The 20,748-nt window shown below is 42.7% G+C and overlaps 1 protein-coding gene across 21 annotated transcripts in view; it reads right to left on the reverse strand.

Moving 5' to 3' along the window:
- caska (calcium/calmodulin-dependent serine protein kinase a) overlaps positions 1–20,748 on the reverse strand; it is a 207,718-nt gene that overhangs the window by 22,932 nt on the left and 164,038 nt on the right. For 11 of the 21 annotated variants that reach the window (XM_078174722.1, XM_078174717.1, XM_033618114.2 and 8 more), the window contains 5 exons: positions 13,910–13,957; positions 10,755–10,835; positions 4,361–4,549; positions 4,188–4,266; positions 1,449–1,534 (listed from right to left, as the gene is read on the reverse strand). In XM_078174722.1, coding sequence (XP_078030848.1) covers positions 1,449–1,534; positions 4,188–4,266; positions 4,361–4,549; positions 10,755–10,835; positions 13,910–13,957 — 483 coding nt within the window. The remainder of the gene's footprint in view (positions 1–1,448; positions 1,535–4,187; positions 4,267–4,360; positions 4,550–10,754; positions 10,836–13,909; positions 13,958–20,748) is intronic. The other 10 variants (XM_033618126.2, XM_078174720.1, XM_033618122.2 and 7 more) reach the window with 1 other exon arrangement.

Consider the following 20,748-nt stretch of genomic DNA (forward strand, 5'->3'; position numbering starts at 1 on the left):
ATGTAGGTATGAGTCAATGTAAACACAGAAGCTAAGCTATGTGCTGCTGTTAATGAGGGTCAGCAACAAAATGTATCTTTGCTAGCTAAAAAACAGTTTCACCTAAAAAAAATTCAACATCAGTTTAAGTGTATGCTATATTGAGAGTATTTTCACTGCTTTACCTTTCTGTCAGACAGCCTGTTTCGGTGGGGGAAGCCATTAATGCTGCAGTTCCCATCTATACTGTCATCAAAGCCAGACTCCATTGACAAAAACACTCATTATAGCTCGCTGAATACAGAAGCTGCTTCGATCAGTTAGGCTGCTGTCTAGACAGAGTCGTCTCCTTTGGTCTGAATCAGGGACTCCTGTTGTTCCAAAAGTTGTATAATTGCCTAGAGTTGGTTCGTGTTCTCACGGCAGCATTTACAAGAGGACCAGATCAAATGCCTTGTGTGAGAAAGCTGCTCTTGATTGGTCAGAATTTCCATGTGGGAAAAATCCAGGAAGTAAAGCAAACGTTGAAGAAGAGTACACTTGCAAGATAAATGTGACACTTTCTAATGTCACAATGGAGGGACAACTACGCAGGTTGATTTTAGCGCTGCTCATCGTGGACTATATTGCTGTCATTGTTCATTTTAGTCAAACCATACAGTTTGAAAACGAGGCGCGGCTCCAACTAGAAAACAATGTTTTGATGCATTGGATGTGCTGAATGTGCATATTAAGGCAGTACAGGAGGAGGTGCACATTAATAATCCTCCAGGACTGTAACATGCTCATGTTTAACCCAAACAATGTGTCATGTGACTGCAGTTGCTTCACATCCAGGTCGGAACACCTTCTCACCACAAACCAACCGCACCAGAGTTCCTTTGGAACCGGACTGAGACCACCTCTTCAAGAAGGTCTCAGTCCGGTTGTTTTGGTGCACACCTGAGCGTGATTGCTGTGTTCACACCTGCCCAAACGAACCGCACTGAGGGGGCAAATGAATTTGAGTTTGATTGAACCGAACCAAACAGAAAGCACCCTCACTTAGTTTGTGTTATTGTCTGACTTCCGGTGAATCCGAACTAACTCTTGTAAACATCAAAGTCACAAAATAATACAAATGAACTAACTGATAGAGGCAGCAGTCGACCAGCAGCTCCTGTGTTCAGCTTTATTAAATCACTGTTTTTCTCATTGGAGTCTGGTTATAAAGACAGCGATATAACAGCATTTTTTCCTCCACTGGATATCATGTCTGACATCAGGGTAAAGCTTCTCTGCTTCTCCAAACTGGGGGCGTCTACTATATGAAAAATACTGTCTATGACTACATACAACCTCACTTCAAAAGATCTGGACTATCCCTTTAAGCATGTGACATTTAGCTGATTAACACAGTAATGTAGAGATACACTGAGCATGTGCTAACAGACTTAGTCATGAACATATGAACACACACACTCACTCACCAGCATCTTCTGCAGCTGCTCAACAGTCTGGTTGGCCACACTGATGCTGTTGATCTCCCTGATCTCGTCTCCTACATGCAACGTTCCTGAAAGGAAACAAGAGGAAGGAGGAGAAACACATACGTGGAATCAGACCTTCGTCCTCATTAAACAGCCTCGTTATATTTCATTACTTTCTCTTTTTTTCTCCCCAAAGCAGAGAAAAACATCCTGTGTAATCGAGGTGATTTTCTAATTACCTCATGATAAATCAACTGGGGATTAATTAACAGTATGTTGCCGTCACAAAGAAACACAGCAAGTGTTGCCTTCAACCAAAAGAGCAGATAAAGCAGCTGCTGGAGTGTCTGGGGATGCATGTGCTCACACTTAGCAACCTGTACTTCTCTGGTCTCCTGTTTAAGTGAAAATGGAGGAGTTTGTGCTTCCTGTAGATTCACCCTGACAATAACACAATATTTTAAGTTTTATTTTAACTAAAACCCTATGTTTTTTTTTTATTTTATTTTTTTTAATTAAATGAAATCATAAGCACCATGAAACAGGGTGTCTGCAGGTATCTGACACTTAACTTTAATGCATATGAAGGCCTTTTGAAAGATATTTAAATTTTTGGATAAGTTATATTTTTCTTATTTGAGCACAGGTTACGAATAAAATTAATTATCTATCTGTAGGAATATGGTTATAAGTGTGAGTTAGGTTAATCTGCTTTTTGCCAACAGGTAGAAAGACAGTCTGAGGTTCAGCGGTAGGTTTAAAGATTTGTAACATCAGAAATAAAGACTTTGACACAGAGAGCTCGACTCATTTTAACTAAGGCTGCAACTAACTATAATTGTCATAGCAGATATATCTGTTGGTTACTTATTACTCCATTAGTTGATGAGTTGTTTGGTCTATAAAATGTCAGAAAATGATGAAATATGTCCAGTGTTTCCCGAAGCCCAAGATGACGTTCTCAAATATCTTGTTTTGTCCACCCACACCCGCTCCCGAGACCACATCACTCCCGTCCTCCAAAACCTACACTGGCTCCCTATCACACACAGTTCAAAATCCTCATCCTCACACACAAAGCACTCAACAACCAGGCCCCCTCCTACCTCACATACCTACTCCACCACCACACCCCCTCCTACGACCTCCTCTCATCCGAAGGAAATCTCTTCTCACTACCTGCACGGACCAAGCACCAAACTTAGGGGGACAGGGCCTTCTCCATCGCTGCCCCTCCCTCTGGAACTCACTCCCCAAACCCATCCGTATCTGCACACACCTCCCAACATTCAAGACCATGCTCAAAACTCACCTTTTTAAATTAGAGTTTTATTCTGACTAAGCTCTATTTTATGATTTTTAAAAAACTGTAGTGTCTTTGAGCATTTGTTAAAAGTGCTTACAAATAAAATTATTATTATTATTATTATTATTATTACTATAAACAAGGAAAGAAACCAGAAATTGACATTCACGTTTAAGAAACTGGAATCAGAGAATTTTGATTTTTTTGTCTTACAAAATTACTCAAATCCATTAATCTGTTATCAGATTTGCTGGCGATTAATTTAAAGATTTTTTGGGGGGGCTTTTCAGGCCTTTAATGATAGAACAGACTTGGCGTGAAATGGGTGAGAGAGAGAGGACGCGACATGCAGCAAAGGGCTGCAGGCTAGAGGCGAACCTGTGGCTGCTGCGGCAAGGACCAAGCCACCACTAAGCCACGACGCCCCAAGGCCATTAATTTAATAGCTGACAACTCATCGATTAATCGTCGCAGCTGAAGTTTGGACAAAAAGAAATTGAAATATGGAGAACTGAATGAGATGACCTATAAATTCAAGACTATTTAATGACTTTTAAGGCCTGCTACTTATAAAAATTTAACTTAAAACATTTTGACTCTTCTTAAGGACACACAGACACCCTGTGATGCTGTCAGTGTGAATTAGAAGTCAATCACCAGACATGAAATAGTCAAACTGATTCTTTCAGGTATCACAACAGACTGTGTTTAATAAATACTACTTACCTAGAACTGCTGTTCGTCTGTAGCAGCAAATTTGACTATTTTACAAATATTTACAAGGCATGCCTCTCATAGAGTCACACAGCCTGTAGGCAGTCATTTGTAATATAACACCCTTTATCAATGTGTCGGCATTAAAGAGATATTTCAGATTTTTTAAAGAAGATGGTCTGAAGTATTTATCCATAGTCTGTGTATCAGATACAGTAGATGTAAGTCAACAAGCCCCCAGTTTGGAGAAGTAGGCTGGAGTCTGACACAGAAGCTAAGCAATATACTGCTGTGGAGGGGTCAGCAAGAGAACGTATTTTAGCCCAAACAAACTGACTAATTGAGGCAGCTGTAGACCAGCAGCTCCTGTGTTCAGTGAGCTTAAATCACTGTTTTTCTCACTGGAGTCTGGCTGTGAAGAGAGCGATGTGACGACCCCAGACTCATGTCGGAAACTGTGGTCTGACGGGAAGGTAAAGTTGTGAAAATATTCTAAATATAGTGTACACTTAAACTGATATTGATCTTGTTAGGTGGCTAAAATACATTTTAGATCTGCCCCCTCCACAGCAGCACACTGCCACAGCCTGCTTCTCCAAACTGGTGACCTGCCAACCTCCATCTACTGCAGGTAATATACCGACCATGGATAAGAACCTCATCCAACCCCACTTCAAAAGATCCCAACTATCTGTTTATTGCCAGTTGTAAGAGTGTACCTTGTCTGTGGATCATCCCTCCGTGCATTATCCTCGCAACGATGCAGTGGTTTGACTCGTTCATCTTCAGCGTGATGCCCTGCGTGATGATACAGAGCACACAGTCTTAACAAAAGGCACCATCTCAGTGTGCATGTGCGAGTGAGTGCAGTGCATCTGTCACGCTGCGTTACCATTGGCTCGTCTGTGTTCTTCTGGAACTGGACCAGGCGCACCCTGGTGACGTTCTCCAGGTCCATGTCTCCGTTGGCACTCTCTGGGGAGTCCCCGTTCAGGTATGGCGAGGTGGGCGGAGGGGTGACCCTCAGAGCCTCGTCGCTGTAAACCTCGTGGGCCACCACGTCGTGCGCCTGCAACAAGGCCTGTGTACACAAACACAGAGTCAGCGTGAGGACGGCTTTATACAGAGATAAAAACAGGAGGATGAGCACGGCAGAAAGAGTGACGGGGTGCCTACAGCTGCAGCTCAGGGGTGAAGGTGTGAATGGCGATTCTGTAGCAGGCTGGCGACATTTGCACGTGATGTAATGTAGGTAAACACAGTGGATGGCTGTGTGTGATGTCACTGTGCTCAGATGTGGCACTTCTCAAATCAGAGGCTGCAGATTCATCAACATATGTAACTAGCTTCAGATGGCTGCAGGGATTTAAAGAACTGAGGGAGAATCTTTTCATACAGTATAAAGCAACCATGAATATCAGACACTGTAACAACCACTCATTAATTTATAAATAAATGCAGATTGTTTAACTGCTGTTCCTGCTGTCAGTGCATTAAAGGCCTTTACACACCGTGGGCATGATGAATAAATGCCTGCCTGCGAATATTTTGCTTCAGTGATGCAAATATGCAACAATGACCGGGAGCCTTTTGACCCAGAGCAGCGTCTGGCAGTCTGTTTATGGTCAATTGTTGTATAGCCTCAGGCTACTGTAAGATTTTTTATTGAGTTTCTTGTTAGTAAAATGCACTCAGTGAATTTGAGTTCCCTCTGGCTAAGTTACGCAGTGTATATATCCAGGGCCTTTGTGTTCCTCATGTCATTTTCTTTAGTACTTACATACATAAAAAATAAAATGCTGTTCCTCCCTGCCCGTAGCAGTACAACAACAGGTAAAATAATATACATTCACCAGCCACTTTATTAGGAACACCTTGCTGGTACCAGGTTGGACCTCCTTTTTAATTCTTGGTGCCACAGATTCAACAAGATGCTGGAAACATTCCTCAGAGATGTTGGTCCATATTGACATGATGACATCACACAGTTGATCCATGATGAGAATCTCCCGTTCCAGCACATCCCAAAGGTGCTCTATTGGACTGAGATCTGGTGACTGTGGAGGCCACTGGAGTACAGTGAACTCACTGTCATTTTTGAGATGATGTGAGCTTTGTGACATGGTGCGTTATCCTGCTGGAAGTAGCCATCAGAAGATGGGTACACTGTGGTCATAAAGGGATGGACACGCTCAGCAACAATACTCAGGTAGGCTGTGGTGTTTAAACCATGCTCAGTTGGTACTAAGAAAATCTCCCCCACACCATTACACCAGCAGCAGCAGCCTGAAGCGTTGATACAAGGCAGGATGGATCCATGCTTCCATCTGAATGTGGTTTTTCCAATCTTCTATTGTCCAGTTTTGGTGAGAAAACCTGTGTGAATTGTAGCCTCAGTTTCCTGTTGTTAGCTGACAGGAGTGGCACCTGGTGTGGTCTTCTGCTGCTGTAGCCCATCTGCTTCAAGGTTGGACAAGGTGTTGTTGCTTCAGAGATGCTCTTCTGCACACCTTGGTTGGAACCAGTGGTTATTTGACTTCCTGTTGCCTTTCTATCATCTTGAACCAGTCTGGCCATTCTCCTCTGACCTCTGGCATCAACAAGGCATTTTGGCTCACTGGATATTTTCTCTTTTTGGGACCATCCTCTGTAAACCCTAGAGATGGTTGTGCTGAAAATCCCAGTAAATACTCAGAACAACAACCATGTCACGTTCAAAGTCACTTCAATCACCTTTCTTCATCATTCTGATGCTCAGTTTGAACTTCAGCAGCTCGTCTTCACCATGTCTACATGAATAAATGTATTGAGTTGCTGTCACTTGATTGGATAATTAGCTATTTGCTTTAAGGAGCAGTTGAACAGGTGTACCTAATAAAGTGGCCGGTGAATGCAATTAAAATTTCCTTTCAAAACAATACAACAAATGCAGAAATAACCCAGTTCTCAGCTCAGCACCTCATCTGAACCCACCTCCCACCTGTGCACTCTGTGCTCTCTGCTCTGAAATACAACAGACGGACTAAGCAAATTTCAAGGTCAAGCGGTGTGAGGGCTGCTTCAGCTGGCTGCTGTGCCTCCGCAAAAATAGTTCCCTAAAACAAAATCATGTTAATGTGTAAGTCATCAAAATTCACCTCAGCAAAATATGTAAATTCAACACTTGAGTGCTTGTTCTGATTTTACATTTGACTCAAAGTGAGTGGGATCCTGAACCCCAAATATACTGTCTCACTCAACGAGGGACATGGAGAGTATTTCATGGCAATCAAACCACACACAGAGTGAGAACCAGTTGAGCTCGACTTCATTCTCAGGTCAGACCACAGAGGAGCAGGAGGGATTTACATCACGACTCTGTCTGCGTCTCTACTCTGCCGTAGTCTCAGGTATTCCCCCTCTTCCTCAGGTGCCTTTGGTGTGTCGCCCCTGTGTCTGTTTGAGTTTGAGCGGCGTGCGTTGTGAAGCTGCAGAACCCGCTGGTGCCTCACACCCACAGAGTGTTCCTCTCTGCTCCTCCGACAGCCGCAGAAGCCCCTGAGTGTCACTTTAACAAACCAGTCTGAACTTCAGAGGACGGCAATCAAACCTCAACAAAGGGGGACCTGTCACTGTCTTCCCTCAGCGTCTCTCTCTCACACACACACACACACACGCATCCACGCACACACGCACGCACGCACACACACACACACACACACACACACACACACACACACAAAGATCAGAGAGGCAGAGACGTGAAGGCAGTGGCAGCGTCTCTAATTTCCATGTCAAACTACATCACATAAAAGAAACTTCATGTTCCGAGACACAGAGGAAGTTACGGTTGTGTGTGTGTGTGACTGTGCCCTAATGAGGACAGGGTTAAGGGGTTAACTAATCCTTCCGTGCCGTGTGGATGTGCTTGAGTGAGTGTGAGAACGCAAAAAAAAAAAAAAAAAAAAAGAAACAGAGAAAAGCAGCACAAGTGAAGATAAGTGAGAACGACTGTGAGAGATAACAAACGCAGAGCGAAGGAGGGACGGGGGAGAGATTTTCAGATTATCTGATGCCCCGGTCAAATTCTGTGAAAAGAAAACTTGTCAAAAACAACCCGCAGCACTCAAAACAACAGTGGACTTCTCAAACATCCTGTAGATACCTGTTATACCTGTTGACATCGAGGTGTTAAAGTGAAACACACAGATGTTGTTAATGTAGCCGAGGACAGAAAAGGTCACGGCAGAAAACACTGAGGTCACACAGTGACATAAACTGCTGCAGGAGCTTTCAAATAATTCGTCTTAAAGAGGAGGAGGTCGGCGCCGCACTCTGGGTGGACCTCACCTTTCTACAGTTACAGCTTAGGTGTGAGAGATGTGTGCTTTGAGCTTTGCTGCATTCTGTGTTCTCTATTTTCATCTATTTTTTAGTTTTATTTTTTGTATTTATTTGTATTTATATTTTTATTTCCTGAATTGCCTTGTTTGTCTGTTTTATATTCATTCTGTCTATTTTCAGGTGAAGCACTCAGAGCATGTAGTTCCCTTTTATAGAGCACTTTGTGCTGTTTTATTTGTATAGAAGTGCCCAATAAATAAAGTTTATTCTTATCATTATTCTCTCCAGTATAATGGAACTAGACGGCACTCGGCCACAGAAATACATTTGAGCAACTCAACATCAGTGTCTCCTTCTAGAAATCATAACCCGGTTTCAAAAGGTAATCCACAGAACTTGCTGTGAGCAGTTTCATGTAGGAACTATTTACTTTCTACCGAACTACACCCACCAACTGTGTCACTGCTCAGAAGGAAGTGCTTCTATTACTAGCTCACCTAGCACCACTGAGATAGCTGACGTCACACCTCAGTCGAGGCGGACGCTGTAATGTTTACAGCTCTGTCACGAGTGTCTCGTCCATGAGTACATGCACACTTTCTTCTGTGTGGTGATATGGTTTGTGGGTGTAGCTCGACAGAAAGGAAATAACATACATGACAAAATGTTTTGACTTGACCAGCGGACTTCACTACAAGCCGACTGGCTACTGTGTAGGATTTAGTGGCATCTAGCCTGTGAGACCCCCCAACCATTAAAATCAATTGATTCATATTGGGATCTTTTTTGTACTTTTAATGTAAATAAAACACCGGAGTGCATAAAACCCCTCAAAATAGAGCTTGCTCATCAAGAAAAAGTGCAAGAGGAGGATCCTCCAGACCCCCTGACAGAGGTGTCAGCTAGGCCCTGAATGTCCTCATTTTACACTGCCAGTTTCGGTGAATGTTGGGCCGTTTTGCCGGCAAGCTGTGAGCGTTTAGACACACAGAGCCGGATTGGCGAGTTGATCCGAGGTGCCCAATTTTCCGCCTCGTAGGGTAGACATATTGGCAGAACCCCTTTGGTTTAAACAGACCGAGGCGGCCTTCCGCCACGGGAGGGGCTGTTGATGACTTGTGGGAGGAGCTGTTGATGACGCTGCACATGCGAGCCACTGGGGGTGGATAAACAGGAAACAGCTGATAGCAGGAATTAGCGAGCAGCTAGTAGCAAGAGGGAAACACAAACCTGACAGACACTGTAAAGATGAGCAACTGGGGAGACAAGGAATTGCGCGCCCTCCTTGTCCTCGCAAACGAAGAGGCCATTAACCATCAGATGACGGGGACGGTGAAGAACGGGCCGACTTACGAGAGAATCACCGAAGGACTGACCAGCTGCAGCTTCCCTCCCACGTCACTGTTTACGTCACACGCTGACCTACACGTTTTGTTACTTGCTCACGCCCCCCATTGCCCCGAAAAAGGTGCATTCTGTATAAACAAAAGTAGGTAGGCGGCATTTTGCTGCACTCCCCGATTTTGTTTTTATACTGCCAATGCTGAAAAAAGACTGATTGGGCTTTCCTGCAAATTTGCACAACTCCTGTTTAAAAAGGGCTTCAGAAATGTCCCTGTGTACACCTGAACTATGTTGACCTCCTGTTTGTTTGCAAAAGTGTCCCCTGAGCAAAGCAAGTTGAGTATCCCTGGTGCAGTAGAACTACAGTGGCTGCTGAAAAATGCAAATGGACCTATCTAGAGGCAGTGTTTGGTTTGTCCGTTCTTGGCTACTGTAGAAACAACACGGCGGACACCATGGACAAAGACCACGTGTAGATATAAACAGTTCATTCTAAGGTAAAAAACCCCACAATGATTCCCCTTCTCAGGTGATTATACACTACAGAAAGTGTAGTTATGGATATCACATTCCATTTCTGCCCCTAAATCCTGCACACTGGACCTTTAAAGGAGGACACTGTTGTAGCACAGACATGAGAGTGATGTTGATATCCTCGTCTCGCTCATGGAAAGAAAGCTAATAATTATAATTCTCAAAATGTAGAACTAGTGAGGACAGGAAACAAACACTATTCCTTTAAACACTTCACTCTCACTCCTTGCTGGTGTGGTGTCGTCTGAACTTCGCTCTCACTTGAACTCATCGGAATGCAGAACTCGCCGGTGCCTCTCTTCCTCCCTCCCTCCGTCAGTTTACGCTCTCGTAGCGCTATGAGGGAGCCGGGCCTCTGACCCGACACAGCACATCGCATCAGACTACGCCTTACTGACCTCCATCCACACCTCCCCTCCTTCCTCACCTCACAGTCTGAACCCTCTCCTTCCATTCATCTTCATCACTGATCTCCTCTCGCTCCTTATCACTGCAGTTTGATACACTTTTCCCTCCTTCTGTTTCACGTCTCCTCCCTCCCTCTGCCTCCCCCTTTGTGTTGGTCCGTCTGTCTGATATCATCGAGCAGGCCACTGATCAGAGACGGACATCAGACGCATTAATGTGATAGGATTAGCAGGGGAGGCTGCTGACAGGCCCATAGTGACTTTCTCTTGACTGGATTAACCCTTGCTGCTCAGTGCTCAGACTCAGACGCGTCTATTTCAGCAGAATTACTCTTGAATATTGTTTTCAGAGGCAGAGTTGTATCCAAATGTTAATTATATACCGAAATAAAAAACAAAAACTGTGATCTTGTTAAGATGAAACCACTTAGCGCTCTACCTGACACCACGCTGCAGAAAATAAAGCTGTAAAAGTCTCACACTTGTGTTGCTCTCTTTTAGCACTTTCTAACCTCACAAGTTGCAGAATATAAGGCTGAGGCCCGCAGAGGCTGTCGAGCAGAGACACACGGATTCAATCGCACTTCATCGAGCTCACGTCTGTTTGTACAGAGGCCTCCTGCACCCGTCTGAGAGCTACAACGGACATGAGTCGTGTATGTGTGTGTTTTGACTCACCATGAAATGTGGCTGGGTCAGTATCCGTCTGAGTTCTTTAGCTTCGTGGTTCTCTGGGTAGCAGGAGATCTCTTCCAGTACCTGTCGACGTAGAGAGAGGAAGAAATATTACAACAGTTTGTTTATGACCTGAAGTTCTTCCTCACATCACTCACACACACCTCAGCGCCCTGCCATACCTGCTGCACCTCAGACAGTATATACAGAGCGACCCGACTACCTCACAGCCGCCCTCAAACTTTCACCGCCTCCAACATGTCCAACAGCCAATGTGAGACACCACTCAGAGAGTCAAAGAGACTGGTCAAGGCTCTGCCCCTCCTCCTGCCCTTTAGACGTGACTTGATGTCAGCTCCAGTTATGTTGCACCTGAATGGTGAATGTGGCATTGTAGAGGTCAGGCCTCTGAGGGTGTGAGTGTGAGTGTGTGAGTGAAACCTGCATTGTGGAGTTACGCTGCACTCTGTCACTTCAGTCTGCCTGTCAATCAGAGGGGTGTGCAGTTTGCGAGTGTGTGTACATTCAGGTATTCATTATCTCTAAACTGTGATAATCACATTTACTTGTCACGCTCAGGAGACGGCGGCACTCATCGCCATCAAAACCATATGCTGCAATCTTGAGCTGCTCCTGAAGGCTGACAAAACATCTCCCTGCCTCCACACTGAAACTGTCTGATCTTATAAGTAATAAGAATCAGGGTGTGGTGCTGCAGAAGCGCACAGGAACGACACTCTGCCACTTTTAAACTCCAAGTGAGGAGGCTGAAATTCATGTGCATCTTTTAAGTGCTTGCAGACCCAATCATCACTAAAGCCTAATTCACACTACTGAAGAGTACCAGCACCAGTACTTGTCTTTCATGCCGCACACCGGGAGAATTTTGTTATGTTGCAGACATCATATTTTGTCATGCAATGTGATTGGTAGAGTCACCACTGTCGCAAACAACATGCACAGAGGTCTGCCCACTTCAGCTCCCTGCAGGGCAGTTTATTAGCACATCCACGAGTTACGTTTCGAGTTAATGCTCTTCTTCAGATTTAGCTGTATGTATAAAGACGCATCTTTAAATCCATATGCTCCGGTCACGTGATCGTCACTGGATGATCTCCGTAAAATACATACCAGAAACAGCAAATTACATTTAATACAGTATATACAAATGCATATTATAATGACAAACCGAACACTGGCTCTAGACAAGGACATTCAGGTTTTTGCGTCCCACCGTTGTTAACAGCCCCTCCGTGACGAGCAGCGCCAGAAAAACACTGATTTGTAATGTGAAAGTGATTTATTCAGTCTGGATCTTAAGTTATTAGAAAAATAAGCAGGTGGAAGAATCACACACACTCTCCTACTCACTCCTCTCGCGTTTAGTATTGATGCCGGAGGACAGCGTGCCAAAAAGTACATTTTTGCGTGCCTCCACTTCAGTGAGTAGCGTCTCCAATTCGCATTCTGTGAAGTTTTTCTTTTTTCCTGTCTTACTCATTCTTTTGTTTTAGTTTTCTGATCATGCAGAGAGGGGAATCTCAGGTGCAGGGCCCATTTAAATATGATTTGCATATAAAAATGGGAGAGTGGACAGGGAGGGAGTGCGCTCAATTCCACGTTGATTGGGATATACAAAGGAAATGTGCTTGGATTCATGCATATGCACAGATTCATACATCTGGATGTTTTTGTGCGTACGACATTTTCTAGATTTAAGTATGCCATGTTTCAGTAGGAAATCCACACGAGCCTTTGTACATGAGGCCCCTGGTGTCTTTGTGTTAGAGAGGAAGAGACCTCTGCAGATGATTTGGCTCCTGGTAAAAGCCTCCTGAACAATGAACACTGAAGGAATTCTAACCAGGAGAAGTTTCAGCTGGTTGCAATCTGCAATCCTTAAAGTTATATAACACTAATCTCTCTAAATCTGACACAGTGAACTTTTAAAACAAGTTGATGCAGTTGATCACTGTAATCATATTTATCAAGAAAAGAACCATAAAGGTCTCCTACAAAAGCCTCCCCAATCCATCACTTTTCTTCTCACCAGAGCAGATCTGAGGTCTGCTTCACTCTAGTTCCTCCTCAGGTGAACACTGAACCTGGACAAACTGCCTGTCTCTACTTTGCACCTTGTAAATGGAATAAATTACAGAGGAGTTTAAAGATTGAGCGTCTCATCCCTCTTAAACTCGGACTCTGTTAAATAATGTCTGTGCTTTTGTTTGTCAGGTCTCAATTACTCAGCAACACCACCTGATTAAATATAGGTTTATATATATATATATATATATATATATATATATATGTAATACTTTGACTCTGAGTCACACTCACAGCAGGTCTGATAATTCCTCCTGCTCAAATGTTCACACTGATTCACTCAGATTATTGTTCAGTACGTTCTGATCAAACACAACAGAAAGTTATTAAATATAACCCCAGTTCTAAAAAGTCGGGGCGCTGCGTAACACATGAATAAAAACAGAATACATGATTTGGCAAATCTTTTTTGACCTATATTCAGTTGAAGACAGCACAAAGACAAGATATTTAATGTTCACACTGATTAATTTTATAATTTTTTGTAAATATAAACTCACTCTGAATTGGTGGATAGATATTAGAGCTGCAGCAATTAGTCAATTAATCGATAGTTGATGGCCAGAAAATTAATAACTTAATCAGTAACTATTTAAGAAAGAAAATTTAAGAGTTACCGCTTTAGTCAATATTCTTTTGCAAAATAAAATTTAAAAAAACAACAACAAAAAACTTGCTTATTTCGTGCTTTTATACGCAACACTTCCAAGCTTTTCTTTGTCAAAAATAATAATAATGAACTTCAGTGACCTGCTTCAGATTTTTGGATCATTGGTTGGATAAAACAAACCCTCTGAAGATGTCTCCTTGGCCTCTAGGAAATCGCAAATTTGACTTTCTGACATTTTAAAGACAAAACCATTAGTTGATTAATGGAGAAAATAATGGGCAGATGAATCGATAATAAAACTAGTCATTAGCTGCAGCCTTCATTGATATTAATGGATAACATCAACTCTCCCCCTCAGTCCGAACCTCCTCCAGCTCAGCCTCCTGCTCTACCCATTAGTACAGTGAACAGCGTGCACCATGGTGGTGAGTTGAGGGCTTACATATTCCAGATGTTTCAAAGCGCCACTTGCTTCGTCTTGGGAGGAACTCTTTAGTGAAGGAAGACACAGGAAGAAGGTTATACAAGCTGCTGACTGTGATGACAGCGGTCCACCCCGCCTTTAATCAGTACCAGCTGCTTTGAATGGGCTGTGAATTTGTGAGATTAGTATCTACAGCCAGAGCAGTTCACTCCACTCCCAAGAAGGATTAGTTCTAACGCTAAGAGAACTGATAGGTTTGAAGGTAAAGACGTGCATTAGTGGAATCAGAACAAAGCCTTGTTAAAGTCTGAAGCACCTTATCGCTGCTCTGCTGGACCACAAACCCACGAGAGTCAACTGGAAGCTGCAGTCTGATTGGTTCAAAGCATTTCAGGGTCAGCCAGAGTGAATCAGTGGAGACAGAAGGAAAGCGCAGGAGGAGGAGGAGGAGGAGGAGGAGGAGGAGGAGGAGGAGAAAGGTAGGGGAGTGGGTCGTCCTTGAGGGCACAACCAAGATTAAATAATGAGTTTATCTGAGGTGAAACTGTGTTGAATTACACTCAGAGTTTACTTAGTACACTCCTGCATGGATTTAATATACAGTCAGGTGATGGACAAAAACAGGAAGTGACCAAGTGGATCAACATTCTTCTGTCTGAAGTAGAGCTGCCCCCCAACAGTCAACCAAACATTGGTTGACCAGAAAGGTTCATTGGTTGCTTAGGTGCCAAAAAAAACCTCTATTAACAGCTGCACCTTGTCAAAATAAATCCAAACCTATGTGACTGGACCATGTGCGACTTTAATTTGAAAGGACAGACACAGGAAGTGTCCACGCTCAGCAGTCAGACAGGAGTCAGGTTAATCTCCAGGGCTGGTACCTGCGGTTATTCCACAGGCTAGTTAATAACATGTCGGGCAGGAAATCCAAAGTGTGGGATCATTTTGAGAAGGTGAAGGACGAACCCAAGGTGATATGTAAACTCATCTTCATTGGTCGACTACAAACATGACGTATCATCTGAAACATGGAAGTAGCTACATGCCCATTAGCCCACAGCGTCATTAACAGGCGGCTCGCTCAGTGTGTGACGTGCACAATATATATAATTAATCATTACATAATCATTACATTCATATCAGAAACAGACTAGTCGACTGATGGCCCTAAATGATGACTACTGGTCGACTAGGAATATTCTTAGTCGGGGGCAGCCCTAGTTTGAAGCTTCGATAAAAAGCACTACAGATTAAATGTGAACATGCTTCAGATGAAATCAGTTTAATTTGCTGCAGGTGAAGCTTTGGCACATTCAGTATATTATTCTAATGTCAGGATAAAAGTGGGTCAACTACGGAGCACAAATCTATAACCCATTACATACAGATTTTGTGAGATAGATTAAACTGCTCTTTATCTGTGGCAAATAAAACGAAGCCAAAATGTGCACACAATCCTTTAAATCACTGGTACCTTAATGAATATGTGTAGAATTGGAGCATTAAAGAAAAGGTGCAGAGTTCAAGGCTGTAATCATTTCTCCTGCTCATTCTAGCCATTAAAAGATCCTTTAATAATTCAGTTTTAATCAAAGTAATGGAGTACAAAATCCACAGCCCTGGTTTTGTGCTAAAATGTATTCAGAAGTTTATCTGAAGTTCACATCAGGTCAGCCTGAGTCTCATCTTTTCAGTGCAGAATTCCCTTTTGTGTTTCCTTGTTGGGTTGCAGCAGAGGGATAATAATAAGAAAAAGGGAGAATTTTGTACTTTAAAGAGTGTACACTTTGGAAAATTAGATTTTAATCTCCGGTGGCTGAAGCCTCAAATTAACCTCTGATAAACTGTGCAATATATTTTTACACTATAAGGAGTGATCTGAGGATTTCGTCCAGTATGAACAAGAACATTAACAGAAGGTAAATCCAGTATAACTCTATGTTTATATGACATCAGAGAAAATGGATTTATTGTGTCAGTTTGACTAAAACCAGCCTTTAAAATACATTTTGATATGATGTGATAATATGATGTTGGAAACTTATTACTTGACTCCTTTACATTTCTATGACGGCTCTCGTTACTCGTTACATTTGCTTTGAAGTCAATGGATGATCTTATCCTCTTTCTAAAATCCACAAGTCCATAAACTGTAATCATACAGTTCTGCATAGTTTGTCCAAGTGGTGTTCCCATACCTCTACCTCGCACATGTGCTACTCAGATTGCTGAGCTTATCAGCAGAGATAGGTAGAGCGGTTACTATGGTGACTACAGCAGCAGATGTAGATGAAGATTCTTCCTTTTGTCCTTTTGTCACTTTGTGTTTGTGTGGGTATCTCTATCCGCTTTGCAGAGTATTCAACAAGCTTTTCACTCTACGAGCACATCAGTGCATTCAGTGGTTGTTTCAGAGTTATCAGGTTCTGTCATCAGTACTCCAGTACTTTAACTCAAGTAATAATTTGAGCAACTTTCACTCGTATTGGAGAAATATTTGACCAGGAGTATCTGTACTTTGAGTTGAGAAGTAATAGCATGGTGGACCTTATCCACCTCTGATTGTCTGTCTGTAACTGTATCCTTCTGCCTACCTTGTCCAGGACACTCTTGAAAAAGAGCTTTATAATCTTAAGAGTTTTTTTCTGGATCGATTAAAAAAAACAACAACAAAAAAAAAAAAAACCTTTAAGTATTTTCCCCCTAATGTTAATTAATTTTTTTTAAGCCATCCATCCATTTTCATCTGTTTATCCAAAGCCGGGTTGCAGGAGCAGCAGGCCAAGAGACGTCCCTCTCCCCAGCAACACTTTCCAGCTCCTCCTGAGGGACCCCGAGGTGTTCCCAGGTCCTCCAGTGTGTTCTGGGTCTGCCCTGGGGCCTCCTACCAACACCTCAAACAGGAGGCGCCCAGGAAGATACTGATTCGATGCCCAAACCACCTCAGCTGACCCCTTTTGACATGAAGGAGCAGTGGCTCTACTCCGAGCTCCCTCTGGATGTCTGAGCTCCTCCCCCTATCTCTAAGGTTGAGCCCAGACACTCCAAGGAGGAAACTCATTTCGGCCACTTGTATCCACAACCTCATTCTTCCGGTCACTACCCAGAGCTCATGACCATAGGTGAGAGTTGGGACGTACATGGACCAGTAGATCCAAAGCTTTGCCTTCTGATTGAGCTCCCTCTTCACTACGATGGTCCGGTGCAGCGCCTGCATCACTGCAGCATTTTAGTTACTTCTTTTACTTTACTCCTCTTTATCATTTATTATGGTAATTCTATGCATGTTAGTAAGAATGTCTGTATGTTTAAGTATTTAAATTACTGTCATATCTTTTATAGTTTTGCTTGTTTTTGTTATTGGAGAAGTTGGGATTGTGAGGCGGGAGGGACGTACAGTCGCTGTTGAAAAGATTGACACTTTCATTTTTCTTTTGTTTATTTGAGAAGGAGCTCAATTACTGTAATGTATAAATTATAAATTAATAAGGATAAATACAATTTAGGAGCTGAGGTATTCCTGTAAATCAATAATCATTCAAGGTGCAGCAAAGACAGTCAGTGCTGTGAGAAAGCTTCTGCTCCTGTCACTGTTTTATTTCCTTTTAGCCCGTGAAGCATAAATTAGAGGAACTGATGTGGATCCAAATAAACTTAATTTCTATGCAGAGTGGACACAGTTTTTTATAATGAGTGACACCACTGCAGTCAAAAAGTTCTGCTTTCTGTATTCACACGTCTCCCAGACTGTGTGTTCATTCCTCCTATCATTCGCCATCTGCTGGGAACTCCTGAGAGCTGAAGACAAATCTGAACTCTCCTAAACCCCGGAGCAGATAGCATTACTTTCATGCCTATAAAAAGACGATAAAATCATTTCGGAAACAAGCATGCATCATGCCAAGAGTTTCAAGCTGGCCAGGACAAAAAACGTCGACTCTGAGATGCTTTGAAAACACAGTGAGTCTGGTTATAAGCAGAGTTTAGTGTGTTTGTGATGCTGAAGTGGCGTTTCTTCTCTGTAGCCAGAAAACTAATAAAAGACACGGCGGATTAAAAAAGTCTTAACTCCCTCACACTCGCACAGACAGCGTCACATCTGTTGCGGCTCCATCTGCAACTCTTGATCCATCCAGACTGATTTAAGTAGGAAAATGTGAAGCTGACTCTATAAGCAGAGCTGCTCGGACACAGTGTACACAGAGCTGTGTTAATTAGCCAGGTCTCTTTGACATGAACCAAAAGCCACATAAAACAGAGCTCGCCTCCCCTAAATGCTTTTATTGAGACGCCAGCCCTCACCCATTGCCTCACTCTTCAGACTTTTTAATTGCTCCCCTCAACAAAGCACACAACGTAAACACGGTAGCATTTTGTCTACCTGCACACACAGATACACTCACACACTTTTCATTTCTCACACACACTCCTTGTTAAGCTCCAGCCTGCATCCTGCTCGAGTGTTTACACTGAGAGGTAAACACATCAACCCAAACTAACAGTGTGTGTGTGTGAAGTCATCACAGCCAGGGTCAGACCCCGGAGACCATAATGCAACTCTCTGTAAAGAAAGAAAAACCACACTAATAGCCCACAAACACACTGTTGGTGTGTGTGTGTGTGTGTGCGTGTGTGTGCATTTCTAATGAGGAAGGTCACACACAGAAGCCAGAGCTCTTTATTAAAGCAGCTCTGTGTAAACAGGCCACTGGGCTGTGATACAGCTGCTCCGACAATCAGCCCGAGTCACAGCGAGTCTGATCGGGAGCACACAAACCTCAGGAGGTCACTGGAGTTTGAGAGGAAGCTCACAGAGGACTCAATAACTCCACATGAATAATTGAATGATTCAATCTCTCTCTAATTTTGAGTCAATATAATTTCTGTGCAGCTGTAAAACAAATCAGGAAGAGCTGACCTTTTCTCCTTGTGTTTGTGGAGTTTACATCTTCGTATCACTTCCTACAGTTGCTCTAGTTTTACTTCTTGTACTTGTGTTTGAGTATCCTCTTTGTGTGCCACTTTAACTCTACTATGCTTCTGTTTTTAAAGAGACAGTTCAGATTTTTTTTTTTGCAGTGGGGTTGTATAAGGTGAGACAGTGTATTACATACAGTAGACGTAAGTCAGCATTTGGCTAGGACTAATCGACTATTAAAATAATTGGTGACTATTTCAGTAGTTGATTAATCGGTTTGAGTCAGTTTGAGTGAACTAAAACCCTTTGGCGTGAGTACGAAACAAGACATTAGATGACATCATTTTGGGGTTTGGGAGAGACAGACCGACATTTTTCAACATTTTAACACATTTTTCGATAAAATGATTAGTCGACTAATCGAAGAAATAATCGACAGATTAGTCAACAATGAAAATAATCGTTAGTTGCAGCACTAGTCTGCACGCCCCATGATTCAAAAAGCAGGCTAAGCGTCTAACATGGAAGCAAAGCAATGCGCTGCTGTGGAGGGGTCAGCAACAAAACAAATTTAGCCACCTAAAAAAAATCAGTATCAGTTTAAGTGTATGCAATATTTAAAATATATTTTCACCGCTTTACCTTGCTGTTGGACAGTGATTTCAAGCAGGAAAATGAAGCTGTTATATCGCTCTGTGATTTAACATAGCTGTTCACAGGAGCTGCTGGTCGACTGCTGCCTCGGCCAGTTATTTAGTTTGTGTTATTGTGTGTCTTTGGCGTTTAGAGGGGTTAGTTCAGATTCACCAAAGTCACACAATAACACAAACTAACTAACTGATCGAAGCAGCAGTAGACCAGCAGCTCCTGTGTTCAGGGAGCTAAAATGACTGTTGTGGTCAATGGAGTCTGGCTTTGATGAGAGCATAGATGGGGAACTGAGGCTGTTGATGACTTCCCTGTTGGCTTGGGCTGTCTGATGGAGAGGTTAAGTGGTGAGAATAATCTCAATATAGTGTACACTTAAACTGATATTTATTTATTAAGTTAGGTGGGACAATTTGTTGCTGACCTCTCCACAGCAGCACATTGCTGAGCTTCCATATCAGACTCACACCTGCTTCTCCAAACTGAGGGCGTGCTGACTGACATCACTCTATGTAATATACTGTCTGAAGATCCGAACTGTCCCGTTAAATCCTGTCCTTCACAGGGTTTACAGACTTGCCTTGGTGCCTGACACCAACTCTTCCAGCTCTGTTGTGAAAACACCTGATTTTAGGGTTATTTTAATAGTTTCAGTTGTTGGATGACTTATTTTATTTATTTATGTCTTTTAACTGTGTGCTTTTATTTTGCTGCTCTTTAAATTTTCTGTCTGTATTTGTTTCTTTTTATGTTTTCGATGGAAAGCACTTTGTGCTCCCCGCTTGAAAAGTGCTAGACATTTATTCATTATTTTGTTTATGTCTGTGTCACGCCAAATCATTTGGCCCATCCCACAGGAGATTACAAGACACAATTACTTTGCATAACATCTTCCGGTCTTGCATGCACAGAGGCATTTCTACAGATAACTGGTTTATTTATATGTTTGATATGTAAACACATATCTCAGTCTTTGTGCATCTTCCACAGTTACAAAATCAATATCTGTTTTTATCTCATGAAACAAAGCAGCACTGTGGGGGTCACTATAAAAAAGGCTAGATAGGAAATGAAACAGAACTCGCAGTCTATACAAATTTTCCAATGTTTGCAAACAAGTACTTTCTAATCAACAGTACTAAAATCGGTCAAATTTGTATGGCACACTAAACTACAAACATTATTAATCAAAAATAAACAGTCCGTCTAGTTTTAGAGTATTGTGCTCTTACTGCCACTACACGGCACAAGTTAAGCAGAAGGAAGTATCCCAGGTCAAGTAACCCCAAAA

Source organism: Epinephelus lanceolatus, chromosome 14 (genome assembly GCF_041903045.1).
Source record: "Epinephelus lanceolatus isolate andai-2023 chromosome 14, ASM4190304v1, whole genome shotgun sequence".
NCBI classification, from domain to species: domain Eukaryota; kingdom Metazoa; phylum Chordata; class Actinopteri; order Perciformes; family Serranidae; genus Epinephelus; species Epinephelus lanceolatus.